The sequence below is a fragment of the Salmo salar genome, chromosome ssa20, assembly GCF_905237065.1.
Source record: "Salmo salar chromosome ssa20, Ssal_v3.1, whole genome shotgun sequence".
In the NCBI taxonomy this organism is placed as follows: Eukaryota; Metazoa; Chordata; class Actinopteri; order Salmoniformes; family Salmonidae; genus Salmo; species Salmo salar.
The window spans coordinates 37,599,619-37,615,306 of NC_059461.1; the positions used below are offsets into that span (position 1 = coordinate 37,599,619).

The following is a 15,688-nucleotide window of genomic DNA, read 5'->3' on the forward strand; positions in this document are numbered from 1 at the left end:
GCTTGCGTGTGTGTGCGCACGTGCCAGTTATTGTCTTCAGTTTACCCAGAAACACTGCATGCCTTAAAGGATGAAAAGAGGGAAAGACTGGAAGTAGAGAGGGAAAAGGATAAGGGGAAACAGAGGAAAGAAACAGCCCGAAGTGGAACACAGTGGAAGAATTGAAACAAGCCTAAAACAGTGTTTATCATAATTCATGAACGCTTGTTTGACTCATGGTGCTATTGTGCATGCATGCATATGTGAGACACTTTTAGCACCGTTGTCGCTTGTCCCTGTTTTAGTGGACTATCTCAAAGTTTTTGTTACCACGTGTTTTCCAGCATGCATTACTGAACCGCTCTACTGTTGTAGTGGGGTCATTCTTGAATTGCAGTGATCCATGCTGTCCCTTGACTTGCAGAGGGGTAGTGACGTTGGGTATATATGGATATCTACACTACATGACCAAAGGTATTTTGACTTCTTTGTTTTTATTGATCTACAAAATATATTACGTACTTTGACTTTCTAGCATTCAAAATAATAAATGCACTATATATACAAAGTATGTGGACACCCTGTAAAATTAGCGGGTGTCCACATACTTTGTATATATATTATTTTGAATGCTAGAAAGTCAAAGTACGTAATATATTTTGTAGATCAATAAAAACAAAGAAGGCTATTAAAATACCTTTTTTTACTAGTTTAATGTGTATCCCTCAGTTTTATGTCAGTGGTGTTATCATTTTGAAAATCACTGATTACTAAGATATACAAGGACCTTGAGAATTCTCTCCAGTAGCAAACTGTTATTTACCTAATCACACTCTATGTCACAAATTTGAGGATTCCATTGCTAATTTGGTGTGTCTCAGTGGAGGCTGCTGAGGGGAGGACGGCTCATAATAATGGCTGGAATGGAGTCAATGGAGTGGTATCAACCACATGGAAACCACGTGTTTGATATGTTTGATACCATTCCATTGACTAGACTTTATTATGAGCCGTCCTCCCCTCAGCAGCCCCCACTGGTGTGTCTAAATCCAAAGTGTCAAAATGAAAGGATTGACGACCTTAGATTTTAGCATTTGTAGCCTCCATTTGAGAAAATGTAACAAAAATATATCTTTGGTGATACCATCAGTAGCTAGGTTTCCATCCAATTGGCGACAGAGTTCCATGTGAATATTCAAAAATACACAAAAACAATATGTGCATTTCCCCACCAGAGAATCGTTTCAATCAAATTGACTTGTTGCAGATAAACGTCTGTGCGTAAATATGTAGTGCACATAAAAATACATTTTGCGGTTATATTCCCCTGTACCGAATAAAAAATACAAGTTGAATGGGTTTCCATCGCATTTTCAATTCTACTGATGGGTTTTCTCACAAAAAGGTTTGCTTTATATAGTGAGTGTTCCCACTCTGGTATTGACATGTGCGCTCTAGCCAACAGCTCACAGATACTGTATATGCATGCTGTTGACTAGAGCACACATATAGCCTACATGATGAGATTGTTATGGACAAAAGAGCAAGGTTATTTTTATTTGTCAAACGGCAACCACGCATTGATGATCAAGTCACCAGAATAAGACCCTCAATATTTATTGGAAAGGAGCATCAAGCTCATCACCTTGCACCTACACCACCCTGATAAATTCATAATTTACTTCCGGTTTGGAGCGAGCAGTCGCACCACGCTTCGCTCCACAGGTAATATTACACTTCGCTACATTACAACGGCTTGATTTGTTTGATCTGAGCAATTCTTCTTAGCTAGCTACATAGCCGTCTTTGTATCAAAGATAATTGTGTAGTTTAGAGTAACTGAGTAATTATCGAGGCTAGCTATCTTCGTCCTCCTAACGTAGTCAACACTGCTAGCTGCTAGCTAGCTAGTCATCACTGTTAGCTAGCCAACTTCTACCGACTAGCAGCACCGCAGAAACTATTACATTACAACGTAACGACTTGATTAGTGTGGTGTTAGTGTTAGTTAGCCAGCTACATAGTTGTCTTTGCTGTCTCTGTATCTAAGATAATTGTGTAGTTTGAGTTTGAGTATTATCGAGGTGAGCTAGCTAGCCGCGACGCGGCGCCAGACTTACTCAACACACCTAGTCATCATTAACCCACTGCCAGCTAGCCAACCGTTACCGACTAGCAGCGCTGTAGATACTAATACGTTACAACGGAACGATTTGACTAGTGCAGTGTTACCTAGCTAGCTACTTAGTTGTCTTTGTCATAGCTTGATAATTGTTAGCTAGCCAGCCATCGAGGTTAGCTAGCCAGCTATTTCCGTCCCCCGCGACGCCATTTTTCCTAACCCAGCCAACTATTACCGACGAGCAGCATTGTTGAAACTAAATACACTACAAGGAACGTCTTGATTAGTGTTATGTTAGCTAGCTAGCTACAAAGTTGCTTTGTATCATGACAAGGTGTAGTACTGAAACTACCGAGGTTACCTAGCCAGCTACACGTTCAAAGTCAACAACGCAGCCACTGCTAGCTAGCCTACTCCACCAGCCAGCAGTACTGTATCATTTTAGTCAATAACATTTTTGCAACGTAAGCTTAACTTCCTGAACATTCGAGACGTGTAGTCCACTTGTCATTCCAATCTCATTTGCATTAGCGTAGCCTCTTCTGTAGCTTGTCTACTATGTGTCTGTCTATCCCTGTTCTCTCTCCTCTGCACAGGCCATACAAACGCTCCACACCGCGTGGCCGCTGCCACTCTAACCTGGTGGTCCCAGCGCGCACGACCCACGTGGAGTTCCAGGTCTCCGGCAGCCTCTGGAACTGCCGGTCTGCGGCCAACAAGGCTGAGTTCATCTCAGCCTATGCTACCCTCCAGTCCCTAGACTTCCTGGCGCTGACGGAAACATGGATTACCACAGATAACACTGCTACTCCTACTGCTCTCTCCTCGTCTGACTACGTGTTCTCGCATACCCCTAGAGTATCGAGCCAGCGGGGTGGTGGCACTGGAATCCTCATCTCTCCCAAGTGGACATTCTCTCTTTCTCCCCTGACCCATCTGTCTATCTCCTCATTTGAATTCCATGCTGTCACAGTTACCAGCCCTTTCAAGCTTAACATCCTTATCATTTATCGCCCTCCAGGTTCCCTTGGAGAGTTCATCAATGAGCTTGACGCCTTCTTTCCACTCCTCTCCTCTTTCGACCTCACCCTCTCACCTTCCCCCCCTACTCACAAGGCAGGCAATACGCTTGACCTCATCTTTACTAGATGCTGTTCTTCCACTAATCTCATTGCAACTCCCCTCCAAGTCTCCGACCACTACCTTGTATCCTTTTCCCTCTCGCTCTCATCCAACACTTCTCACTCTCCCCCTACTCGGATGGTATTGCGCCGTCCCAACCTTCGCTCTCTCTCTCCCGCTACTCTCTCCTCTTCCATCCTATCATCTCTTCCCTCTGCTCAAACCTTCTCCAACCTATCTCCTGATTCTGCCTCCTCAACCCTCCTCTCCTCCCTCTCTGCATCCTTTGATTTCCTCTGTCCCCTATCCTCCAGGCCGGCTCGGTCCTCCCCTCCTGCTCCGTGGCTCGACGACTCACTGCGAGCTCACAGAACAGGGCTCCGGGCAGCCGAGCGGAAATGGAGGAAAACTCGCCTCCCCTGCGGACCTGGCATCCTTTCACTCCCTCCTCTCTACATTTTCCTCTTCTGTCTCTGCTGCTAAAGCCACTTTCTACCACTCTAAACTCCAAGCATCTGCCTCTAACCCTAGGAAGCTCTTTGCTACCTTCTCCTCCCTCCTGAATCCTCCTCCCCCCCCCCCTCCTCCCTCTCTGCGGATGACTTCGTCAACCATTTTGAAAAGAAGGTTGACGACATCCGATCCACGTTTGCTAAGTCAAACGACACTGCTGGTCCTGCTCACACTGCCCTACCCTGTGCTTTGACCTCTTTCTCCCCTCTCTCTCCAGATGAAATCTCGCGTCTTGTGACGGCCGGCCGCCCAACAACCTGCCCACTTGACCCTATCCCCTCCTCTCTTCTCCAGACCATTTCCGGAGACCTTCTCCCCTACCTCACCTCGCTCATCAACTCATCCTTGACCGCTGGCTACGTCCCTTCCGTCTTCAAGAGAGCGAGAGTTGCACCCCTTCTGAAAAAAACCTACACTCGATCCCTCCGATGTCAACAACTACAGACCAGTATCCCTTCTTTCCTTTCTCTCCAAAACTCTTGAACGCGCCGTCCTTGGCCAGCTCTCTTGCTATCTCTCTCAGAATGACCTTCTTGATCCTAATCAGTCAGGTTTCAAGACTGGGCATTCAACTGAGACTGCTCTTCTCTGTGTCACGGAGGCTCTCCGCACTGCTAAAGCTAACTCTCTCTCCTCTGCTCTCATCCTTCTAGACCTATCTGCTGCCTTTGATACCGTGAACCATCAGATCCTCCTCTCCACCCTCTCCGAGCTGGGCATCTCCGGCACCGCGCACGCTTGGATTGCGTCCTACCTGACAGGTCGCTCCTACCAGGTGGCGTGGCGAGAATCTGTCTCCGCACCACGTGCTCTCACCACTGGTGTCCCCCAGGGCTCTGTTCTTGGCCCACTCCTATTCTCGCTATACACCAAGTCACTTGGCTCTGTCATATCCTCACATGGTCTCTCATATCATTGCTATGCAGATGACACACAATTAATCTTCTCCTTTCCCCCTTCTGACAACCAGGTGGCGAATCGCATCTCTGCATGTCTGGCAGACATATCAGTGTGGATGACGGATCACCACCTCAAGCTGAACCTCGGCAAGACGGAGCTGCTCTTCCTCCCGGGGAAGGACTGCCCGTTCCATGATCTCGCCATCATGGTTGACAACTCCCTTGTGTCCTCCTCCCAGAGTGCTAAGAGCCTTGGCGTGACCCTGGACAACACCCTGTCGTTCTCCACCAACATCAAGGCGGTGACCCGATCCTGTAGGTTCATGCTCTACAACATTCGCAGAGTACGACCCTGCCTCACACAGGAAGCGGCGCAGGTCCTAATCCAGGCACTTGTCATCTCCCGTCTGGATTATTGCAACTCGCTGTTGGCTGGGCTCCCTGCCTGTGCCATTAAACCCCTACAACTCATCCAGAACGCCGCAGCCCGTCTGGTGTTCAACCTTCCCAAGTTCTCTCACGTCACCCCGCTCCTCCGCTCTCTCCACTGGCTTCCAGTCGAAGCTCGCATCCGCTACAAGACCATGGTGCTTGCCTACGGAGCTGTGAGGGGAACTGCACCTCCGTACCTTCAGGCTCTGATCAGGCCCTACACCCAAACAAGGGCACTCCGTTCATCCACCTCTGGCCTGCTCGCCTCCCTACCTCTGAGGAAGCACAGTTCCCGCTCAGCCCAGTCAAAACTGTTCGCTGCTCTGGCACCCCAATGGTGGAACAAGCTCCCTCACGACGCCAGGACAGCGGAGTCAATCAGCACCTTCCGGAGACACCTGAAACCCCACCTCTTCAAGGAATACCTGGGATAGGATAAAGTAATCCTTCTAACCCCCCCCTTAAAAGATTTAGATGCACTATTGTAAAGTGGTTGTTCCACTGGATATTATAAGGTGAATGCACCAATTTGTAAGTCGCTCTGGATAAGAGCGTCTGCTAAATGACTAAAATGTAAAATGTAAAAAAAAAAATATTTAATCTGTAGCCTAATAAACAGCATGCTTTCTAGACGAGTCGTAGTGGAAGGACCACACATGTCATCGTGTGACTCTAAATTTAGTTCGATATGAGGGATATTATGTCAATATTTGAGCAAAAAAGCGTTTCCACTGACATTTCTCGCATAATTCAATTTCCGGACACAAAAAGATCCCACCTTGTCTAGAGTATTTTGTTTAGTTGACATTTGGAAAGTTCACAGGAACATTTTCTGTTTCCATCAGGCCTGTCATTTTTATCTGACGTGTACTTTAGGCACATAAAAAGGTTGGATGGAAACCTGCTTACTGGTGTTACTACTCCTACTGGTGGCACAATGTTATCAAATGGTAAATGTGCATTATTTAAAGTCATTAAGCTATCATATATACTGAACGAAATATAAATAAAGTGTTGGTCCCATGTTTCATGAGCTGAAATAAAAGATCACAGAAATAATAAATTATGCATGAAAAGCTTATTTCTCTCAAATTGTGTGCACAAATTTGTTTACATCCCTGTTAGTGAGCATTTCTCCTTCGCCAAGATAATCCATCCACCTGACAGGTGTGACATATCAAGAAGCTGATTAAACATCATGATCATTACACAGGTGCACCGTGTGCTGGGGACAATAAAAGGCCACTCTAAAATGTGCAGTTTTGTCACACAACACAATGCCACAGATGTCTCAAGTAGTTTTGAGGGAGTGTGCAATTGGCATGCTGACTGCAGGAATGTCCACCAGAGCTATTGCCAGGGAATTTAATGTTCATTTCTCTACCATAAGCCACCTCCAACGTCGTTTTACAGAATTTGGCAGTACGTCCAAACAGCCTCACAACCGCAGACCAAGTGTAACCACGCCAGCCCAGGACCTCCATATCCGGCTTCTTCACCTGCAGGATCATCTGAGAACAGCCACCCGGACAGCTGATGAAACTTTGGGTTTGCACAACCGAAGAATTTCTGCACAAACTGTCAGAAACTGTCTCAGGGAAGCTCACCTGCGTGCTTGTCATCCTCACCAGGGTCTTGAACAGTCTGTAACCGACTTTGGTGGGAAAATGCTCACCTTCGATTGCCATTGGAACGCTGGAGAAGTGTGCTCTTCACGGATGAATCCCGGTTTCAACTGTACCGGGCAGGTGGCAGTCAGCGTGTATGGCGTCGTGAGGGAGAGCGGTTTGCTGATGTCAACATTGTGAACAGAGTGGTGGTGGGGTTATGGTATGGGCAGGCATAAGCTACGGAAAAGGAACACAATTGCACTTTATCAATGGAAATTTGAATGCACAGAGATACCGTGATGAGATCTTGAGGCCCACTGTCATGCCATTCATCTGCCGCCATCACCTCATGTTTCAGCATGGTAATGCACGGTCCCATGTCGCAAGGATCGGTACACAATTCCTGGAAGCTGAAAATTTTCCATTTCTTCCATGGCCTACATACTCACCATACTCCAATTCCTGCTAATATCCCGCAAATTCACACAGCCATTGAAGAGGCGTGGGACAACATTCCACAGGCCACAATCAACAGCCTGATCAACTGCGATTTAGATGGTGGTCACACCAGATACTAAATACTAACATGTTTTCTTAACTTTACCTTTTTTCAAAGGTATCTGTGACCAACAGATGCATATCTGTATAGTCATGTATATCCATAGATTAAGGCCTAGTGAATTTATTTCAATTGACTGATTTCCTTATATGAACTGTAATCAGTAAAATCTTAAGACATTTTTGCATGTTTCATTTATATTTTCTGTTCACTGTAAATTGATTTAGAATGGGAAGATGTACCCAAAGATGTACACAAATAAAATAAACTAAAAAATGCCATGACCAAATGCCACCTTCATTGAAGAACGACCCAGTGTGAATATCCTAATTAGCTAACCATGTTGGAAAAAGCATACCTCATGCTGTGCATTCTGTGTCCAATTTATAATGGTTATTCATTTCCCAAACTATTTCACTGAGACTGTTGCGCAACAGCTTGCATTAGCAAGCCAAAGGTAATTTGTGTTTTCTAGACAGCTGGGTTTCAAATGAAATATTGTCAAGGTCTCTTACACAAATCAACTGGATGCCTGTGATGGCACGATGTTCTGCCTGACATGACTCCAGAATGACTCAGAGAGAGAAACAGAGAGAGAGTTCTCTGTGTGCTATAAAGAACAGATCATGTGTGTTGGTGCTGACTGATATTATCCTTCAGATCTAGATTAACTTCTCTAGGGCCAGTGGGACGATTTCGTCCCACCTACGTAACAGCCAGTGGAATCCCGTGGCGCGTTATTCAAATACCTTAGAAATGCTATTACTTCAATTTCTCAAACATATGACTATTTTACACCATTTTAAAGACAAGACTCTCGTTAATCTAACCACACTGTCCGATTTCAAAAAGGCTTTACAACGAAAGCAAAACATTAGATTATGTCAGCAGAGTACCCAGCCAGAAATAATCAGACACCCATTTTTCAAGCTAGCATAAAATGTCACATAAACCCAAACCACAGCTAAATGCAGCACTAACCTTTGATGATCTTCATCAGATGACAATCTTAGGACATTATGTTATACAATACATGCATGTTTTGTTCAATCAAGTTCATATTTATATCAAAAACCAGCTTTTTACATTAGCATGTGACGTTCAGAACTAGCATACCCCCCACAAACTTCCAGTGAATTTACTAAATTACTCACGATAAACGTTCACAAAAAACATAACAATTATTTTAAGAATTATAGATACAGAACTCCTCTATGCACTCGCTATGTCCGATTTTAAAATAGCTTTTCGGTGAAAGCACATTTTGCAATATTCTAAGTAGATAGCCCGGCATCACAGGGCTAGCTATTTAGACGCCCAGCAAGTTTAGCCCTCACCAAAGTCAGATTTACTATAAGAAAAATGTTATTACCTTTGCTGTTCTTCGTCAGAATGCACTCCCAGGACTTCTACTTCAATAACAAATGTTGGTTTGGTCCCAAATAATCCATAGTTATATCCAAATAGCGGCGTTTTGTTCGTGCGTTCAAGACACTATCCGAAAGGGTAAATAAGCGTTACGCGCCCGAAGTGTTTCTTGACAAAAAAATTCTAAATATTCCATTACCGTACTTCAAAGCATGTCAACCGCTGTTTAAAATCTATTTTTATGCCATTTTTCTCGTAAAAAAGCGATAATATTCCGACCGGGAATCTGTGTTTTAGTACAAAGAGAGAGAAAATAAAAACATGGTGTCGCCCCGTGCACGCGCCTCAGCTCATTGTCCTCTGATAGACCACTTAACCAAAGGCGCTAAAGTTTTTCAGCCAGCGGCTGGAATTACATCATTCAGCTTTTTCCCGGGTTCTGAGAGCCTATGGGAGCCGTAGGAAGTGTCACGTTACAGCAAAGATCCTACATTTTCAATAAACAGAGCCAAGAAGCCCAAGGAATGGTCAGAGAGGGTACTTCCTGTACAGAATCTTCTCAGGTTTTTGCCTGCCATATGAGTTCTGTTATACTCACAGACACCATTCAAACAGTTTTAGAAACTTTAGGGTGTTTTCTATCCAAAGCCAATAATTATATGCATATTCTAGTTTCTGGGCAGTAGTAATAACCAGATTAAATCGGGTACGTTTTTTATCTGACCGTGTAAATACTGGCCCCTAGCCCTAACAGGTTAATGAGGAAGGTTCCGGTGTGCATGCGTGTGTGTGTGTGTGTGTGTTACTCTTCTTCGTCCTATCGCCACCCATCCATACTTTTTCCTTTCGTCTAAATATAATAAATCTAACCAAATCGATACAATCAAGCACCCTTCTTATACACATGAGAACCCTGGTGCACTGAATACACTGACAATATACTGTACCCTTCGTGCTGTAAGGACAGAGCTACACTGTGACACATCGATGCATACAGCCACAGCCAAACAACACTATCCAGGAGAAAAGTGAGCTACACTCCAGTCTCGATGAACACAGTCACACCGCAATGTGCACTGCAGCAGCTCAATATTTAAAACAGTCACACCAACACCTGCACCATGACAAATGGCAAACGTTGATTCATCGCCTATTGTTGCACAGCCAATGGGACTGCGGACTGAAAAATAGAACAATTTAGCAAATGGCTACATTTGACCAAAAACTTATGGGTCCTGATCAAAAGTAGCACACTACATAGGGAATTGGGTGCCATTTGGGACAGCTGTACCGCTGTAGATGGGACCAGGAGCTGGGTTGGAGTTAGTGAGACTGACACTGTGCGACAATAGCCTTCCTCCTTTTTCCACCAGCCCATCCATGTCCAGACAGCAATCACAGCAAACCAGACACTCACACTCACCAAATTACTATTGACTTCTAGAGTCAATTGTCTGGCCCTTTTTGGTGACAGGCAAAGGTTTCCCTGATTTTTCAAAACCTTTCTTTATACAACATCAAAATACATCAGAAAATTATCTCCAATAATATTTTGGTCAGGGTAGATTTTGTAACTTTAACATCGCCACCTGTCAGCATGCTCCTTTGGAACGCTTGGAAAATGTGTAATTTGAGGGTATTGTGAAAATTCCATAATCTGAAAAAGTTCAAAGTTATATGATTTTACATGTCTCTGAGCTCACATGCTCGAAATTGTACTGTTGAGAATGCAATCAGAACTCCATTTCACGTTTTACATTTGATCGATCTATTCCAGTCAGGAAATATACCAGGCCTGGGATTTTAAAGTAGTTTTCCCAAAGTGCTGTATCATAAAGATCCTTAGAACAGTGAGAGGCTATTGAGACAAGGTTGGTCATTAGAGTTGGTCTGACGGGCTGTGTGTGTGTGTGTGTGTGTGTGTGTGTGTGTGTGTGTGTGTGTGTGTGTGTGTGTGTGTGTGTGTGTGTGTGTGTGTGTGTGTGTGTGTGTGTGTGTGTGTGTGTGTGTGTGTGTGTGTGTGTGTGTGTGTGTGTGTGTATATGTGTATATGAGGGTGTGTCTGATGGGGGGGACACAACAACAATGCTAGAAGGAACAGTGTGTGTGTCTGTCTCTGTTTACACGTGTCTGTGTCTCTGTGCAGGGGTTGCTGGAGCGTGGAGGGACAACACTACAGCACTACGTACAGGTGCAGGACAGTCAGGTCAGACATGGACCGTACCTCTCAGTCTCGGTTATTGGAGCGGTTGCCTCTTGTTCCCTTTTCCTCCTCTTTCTCTCAGCTATGCCCCGGAATGCCCTGCTGGGATGTCACAGTGTTAACGGGGTCAGAGGTGAGGGGCTGGGGGTGTGAGTGCAGGGTTATAGAGCGTTAGTGAGACGGGATCCACGTCACAGAGGGTTAGCCACTACAGTGTTGCAACAGGTCAGCGGCTAGTGGGTTAGAGCCAGCAGAACAGATTAAGTATTGTACACCACACACAGACATGGTGCACACTGCAAACTGACACACACTGCAGACTGACACACTGCAAACTGACACACACTGCAGACTGACACACTGCAGACTGACACACACTGCAGACTGACACACTGCAAACTGACACACTGGAAACTGACACACACTGCAGACTGACACACACTGCAAACTGACACACACTGCAGACTGACACACACTGCAGACTGACACACACTGCAGACTGACACACACTGCAGACTGACGCACACTGCAGACTGACGCACACTGCAAACTGACACACACTGCAGACTGACACACACTGCAGACTGAAACACTGCAAACTGACACACTGCAAACTGACACACACTGCAGACTGACACACACTGCAGACTGACACACTGCAGACTGACGCACACTGCAGACTGACACACTGCAAACTGACACACACTGCAGACTGACACACACTGCAGACTGACACACACTGCAGACTGACACACTGCAAACTGACACACTGGAAACTGACACACACTGGAAACTGACACACATGGCAGACTGACACACACGGCAGACTGACACACACGGCAGACTGACACACACTGCAGACTGACATACTGCAAACATACACACACTGCAAACATACACACACTGCAAACTGACACACACAATGATACTACCAAGCCACCAATCAGAGACCAAGAGGAGCTGAGCTTAGACAGAAACAGGGCCACAAAGGTAAAGTACACAGGAAACTATCCATTGTGCATGTGAGTGTTTGAGTGATTGAGTGATTGAGTGTGTGGGTGTTTCCCTCTGAAATGGATATATGCTGTGACAGGGTGCCAAAAGAAGTAACCATCATGTCTGACAGCATTTATCAGAGTCCTATCCATGTCCTACGCACTAGGCTCAAATATTGTCAGTCAGACAGATGATGAGAGCTGTGTGTGTGTGTGTGTGTGTGTGTGTGTGTGTGTGTGTGTGTGTGTGTGTGTGTGTGTGTGTGTGTGTGTGTGTGTGTATGTGTATAAACTAGACTGTTGTATGCTGTGGTATAAAATAATAATCACTATCACGACGATACAATAGATTACTTTACAACCAGGTCTAAACCAGATCTATGAATACTGACCAACTCCCATGACATATAATCTATTCACTCTCTGTGCGTCCCAAATGACACTCTACTCCATTTGTATGGAGGTAGTGCACTATAAAGGGAATAGGGTGCCATTTGGGATGAAGCCTCTTCTTCTATCTACACAGGGACCACTAAAATGATTAGTGGTATAATTACTTCATCTTGGAACTACCTACAATGTGGACTTTTCATTATACCTACTGTATGTATAATACAATATTGCATAACTAGAGTACATTACTGTAGGCAATTCTCTGTTCCTTTTGAAAGGTCGTCCTTTTGTTGCACTGAATGAACTCAGATAGAAGAGAATGATGTGTGTGTGTGTGTGTGTATGTGTGTACACAGTATATATATATATATATATATATATATAGAGAGAGAGAGAGAGAGAGAGAGAGAGAGAGAGAGAGAGAGAGAGAGGTATGACCCTGGCTGTGTCTGGTACAGAGGAACAGAACACTATGCTACCATCTCTCATCTGACTCATTGTTCTACATAACTCTGTCTGTCATATATTCTGCCTTGTTGGATCCATATATTAATACAATATAATACTAGCTATACTGTAAGACAAACCAGTTCAATTGAAAATCTTTATTAACGGACGATGAATATGTTTTTTTAAGTCATCTAGTGATAAATCAATCTATGCTTATTTACAATTTAGACCCATTAAGTTGAATATGTTTATTCATTGGAGATTTGGATACTCAGTAATGTTTTTCCATAACTTCAAACACTCAGCCCAGCAAGGGGGTTAATAGGGGTTAATGAGGACACTGGAGACGGTAGGTAGTAGCACAGGAAGAGATAGATAGCCAAGAGTCAAAAGGAGAGTAAATTGTCTGAGGCGCACAGGGAAGGAGAGAAAAAGAGTTACTCACGATATTCTGTAGATGCAGGAGTTGGTGCAGGCAGGAGTTGGTGCAGGCAGGAGTTGGTGCAGGCAGGAGTTGGTGCAGGCCGTGTGGAGAGGGAAGGGAAGAGAGGACAAAAAAGTTAGACACTCAAGTAATAAATATTGGACTTGACAGACAGATATACTGTACACTTGGGAGGGTTAGCTGTTAATCATATGATATTCCAGTCAGACACTGTACACATCCCAAATGGCACCCTATTCCCTACATTGTACACTACTTTTTACCGGTCAACAAAGTACACTATATATGGAATATAACACAGGGCCTGTGACACCAGGTGTGGATCCAGGGGGAGTGAGTACTAAGTAAGAGGAGAGGACAGGTGACGCAGAGGAACGGAGTGACAGAGACATGTGGAGAGATAAGGAAACAAAAACATTGACAGATGTGCTCAAAGAGGGAGCAGAGAGAGAGCGTGGGATCCTGAGAGACGTCCGGAGAGGAGAGGATAGATGAGTGGAGCGAGGGAGTAGAGAGAGAGAGAGAGCGTGGGATCCTGAGAGACGTCCAGAGAGGAGAGGATAGATGAGTGGAGCGAGGGAGCAGAGAGAGAGAGAGCGTGGGATCCTGAGAGACGTCCGGAGAGGAGAGGATAGATGAGTGGAGCGAGGGAGCAGAGAGAGAGAGAGAGCGTGGGATCCTGAGAGACGTCTGGAGAGGTTAGATGAGTGGAGCGAGGGAGCAGAGAGAGAGAGAGAGAGCGTGGGATCCTGAGAGACGTCCGGAGAGGAGAGGATAGATGAGTGGAGCGAGGGAGCAGAGAGAGAGAGAGCGTGGGATCCTGAGAGACGTCTGGAGAGGTTAGATGAGTGGAGCGAGGGAGCGAGAGAGAGAGAGAGAGAGAGAGAGAGAGAGAGTGTGGGATCCTGAGAGACGTCCGGAGAGGAGAGGATAGACGAGTGGAGCGAGGGAGCAGAGAGAGAGCGTGGGATCCTGAGAGACGTCTGGAGAGGTTAGATGAGTGGAGCGAGGGAGCAGAGAGAGAGAGAGAGCGTGGGATCCTGAGAGACGTCCGGAGAGGAGAGGATGGACGAATGGAGCGAGGGAGCAGGGAGAACAACAGAGGCGCGCTGGGAGGGCAGAATGTGTGTGTGGGACGTAATTACTAGTTCAACCAGACAGGTGATAATTAAGCAGTCAGCAGAGAAAGTGTATGTGTGCGTGCGTGCGTGCGTGCGTGCATGCGTGTGTGCGTGTGCGTGTGCGTGTGTGTGTGTGTGTGTGTGTGTGTGGAGAACGGGGTTGCAAAGCTACCTGTAACTTACCAAAGTTACTAGAATCTTTTGTACTTTTGGTAATTAACAGGTCATCTATTTTAACTTTAGTCATGTATACTCGAATAACTTTAAAAATATTTTTTCATATATAGTATAAATGTTTTATATCTGTGTCATATTGTCCATGACTTTCTAGTGGATAGACCATATGGTTCAAGAGAAAATAGCTTATTTAATGAAAAATGTATCTAATCAAAAATGGCATTATATATAATTAACTCTGCGACTTTTCCAACTATTTACTTTTTTCACAACTGCCACCAGTTTGGTGCCAAAACATTTACAAGAAAAACATATTGACATAGTAAAATAAATAAAAGTGTTTAAAAAATATATAAAGGATATTTAATGCTGAAATCCTCATACATTTTGTTAGGTTAGATTACTTGTTGGATATTACTGCATTGTCGGAACTAGAAGCACAAGCATTTCGCTACACTCGCATTAACATCTGCTAACCATGTGTATGTGACAAATAAAATTTGATTTGATTTGATTTGATACCCTCATATGAGGCAGCAGGTTGGACTAGTAACCGAGAGGTTGCAAGATCGAATCCCCGAGCTGACGAGGTAAAAATCTGTCGTTCTGCCCCTGAACAAGGCAGTTAACCCACTGTTCCTAGGCCGTTATTGAAAATAAGAATTTGTTCTTAACTGACTTGCCTAGTTAAATAAAATATAAAACATCAATTGTATTCACTATGTTGACGGTTAATGTTTTCCAGCTTTGTCATCAAATGTATTACATAAAATGTGTCCTATAAAACCACTGGCCTCCAACTCCATGTGAAGGAGTCTAAGGCTAAATCCAAAAAGCACCCTTTTCCCTTTATTGAGAACTACTGTGTATAGGGAATATTGTGCATATTTGGGAGGCACTCTAGAACTCATCCATCATTAGCACACGGAACTCTTTGAGGCAGCCATGTCGTGTTCAATAGGAGTGGAGCAGAGTGGTGAGGTTATATCTGGTATCCTATACTCACGCCTGCATTGTTGTGGTAGCCGTCTGGAAGCTGAACATGTTCTCTTTGGGGAACCAGCTATTAGGGTTGTCCTCTACAAACAAAGGAGACAAAGCAGAAGTTTAGCCCACAACATTACACTTCAAATGTTGTTGTCTATCAGCTGTTACCCTTCTCCACACAATGTGCTTTGAGTTTGAGAAAAACATTATACCGCAAATGAGTCTTATCACAGGGGACAAGGGATGGGGATAAAGAGATACAAAGACACCTAAAGGCCCCACTCCCCTCCATCCTTCCTTCCATCCTCCACCA

At 44.7% G+C, this 15,688-nt stretch overlaps 1 protein-coding gene across 4 annotated transcripts in view; it reads right to left on the bottom strand.

Annotated features, from left to right (window-relative positions):
- Positions 1 to 15,688, bottom strand: part of LOC106580537 (NMDA receptor synaptonuclear signaling and neuronal migration factor) — a 61,155-nt gene that overhangs the window by 23,086 nt on the left and 22,381 nt on the right. For 2 of the 4 annotated variants that reach the window (XM_014161721.2, XM_045703282.1), the window contains exons 4-6: positions 15,395 to 15,467; positions 13,091 to 13,096; positions 10,829 to 10,906 (exon numbers count right to left, since the gene is read on the bottom strand). In XM_014161721.2, coding sequence (XP_014017196.1) covers positions 10,829 to 10,906; positions 13,091 to 13,096; positions 15,395 to 15,467 — 157 coding nt within the window. The remainder of the gene's footprint in view (positions 1 to 10,828; positions 10,907 to 13,090; positions 13,097 to 15,394; positions 15,468 to 15,688) is intronic. The other 2 variants (XM_014161724.2, XM_014161723.2) reach the window with 1 other exon arrangement.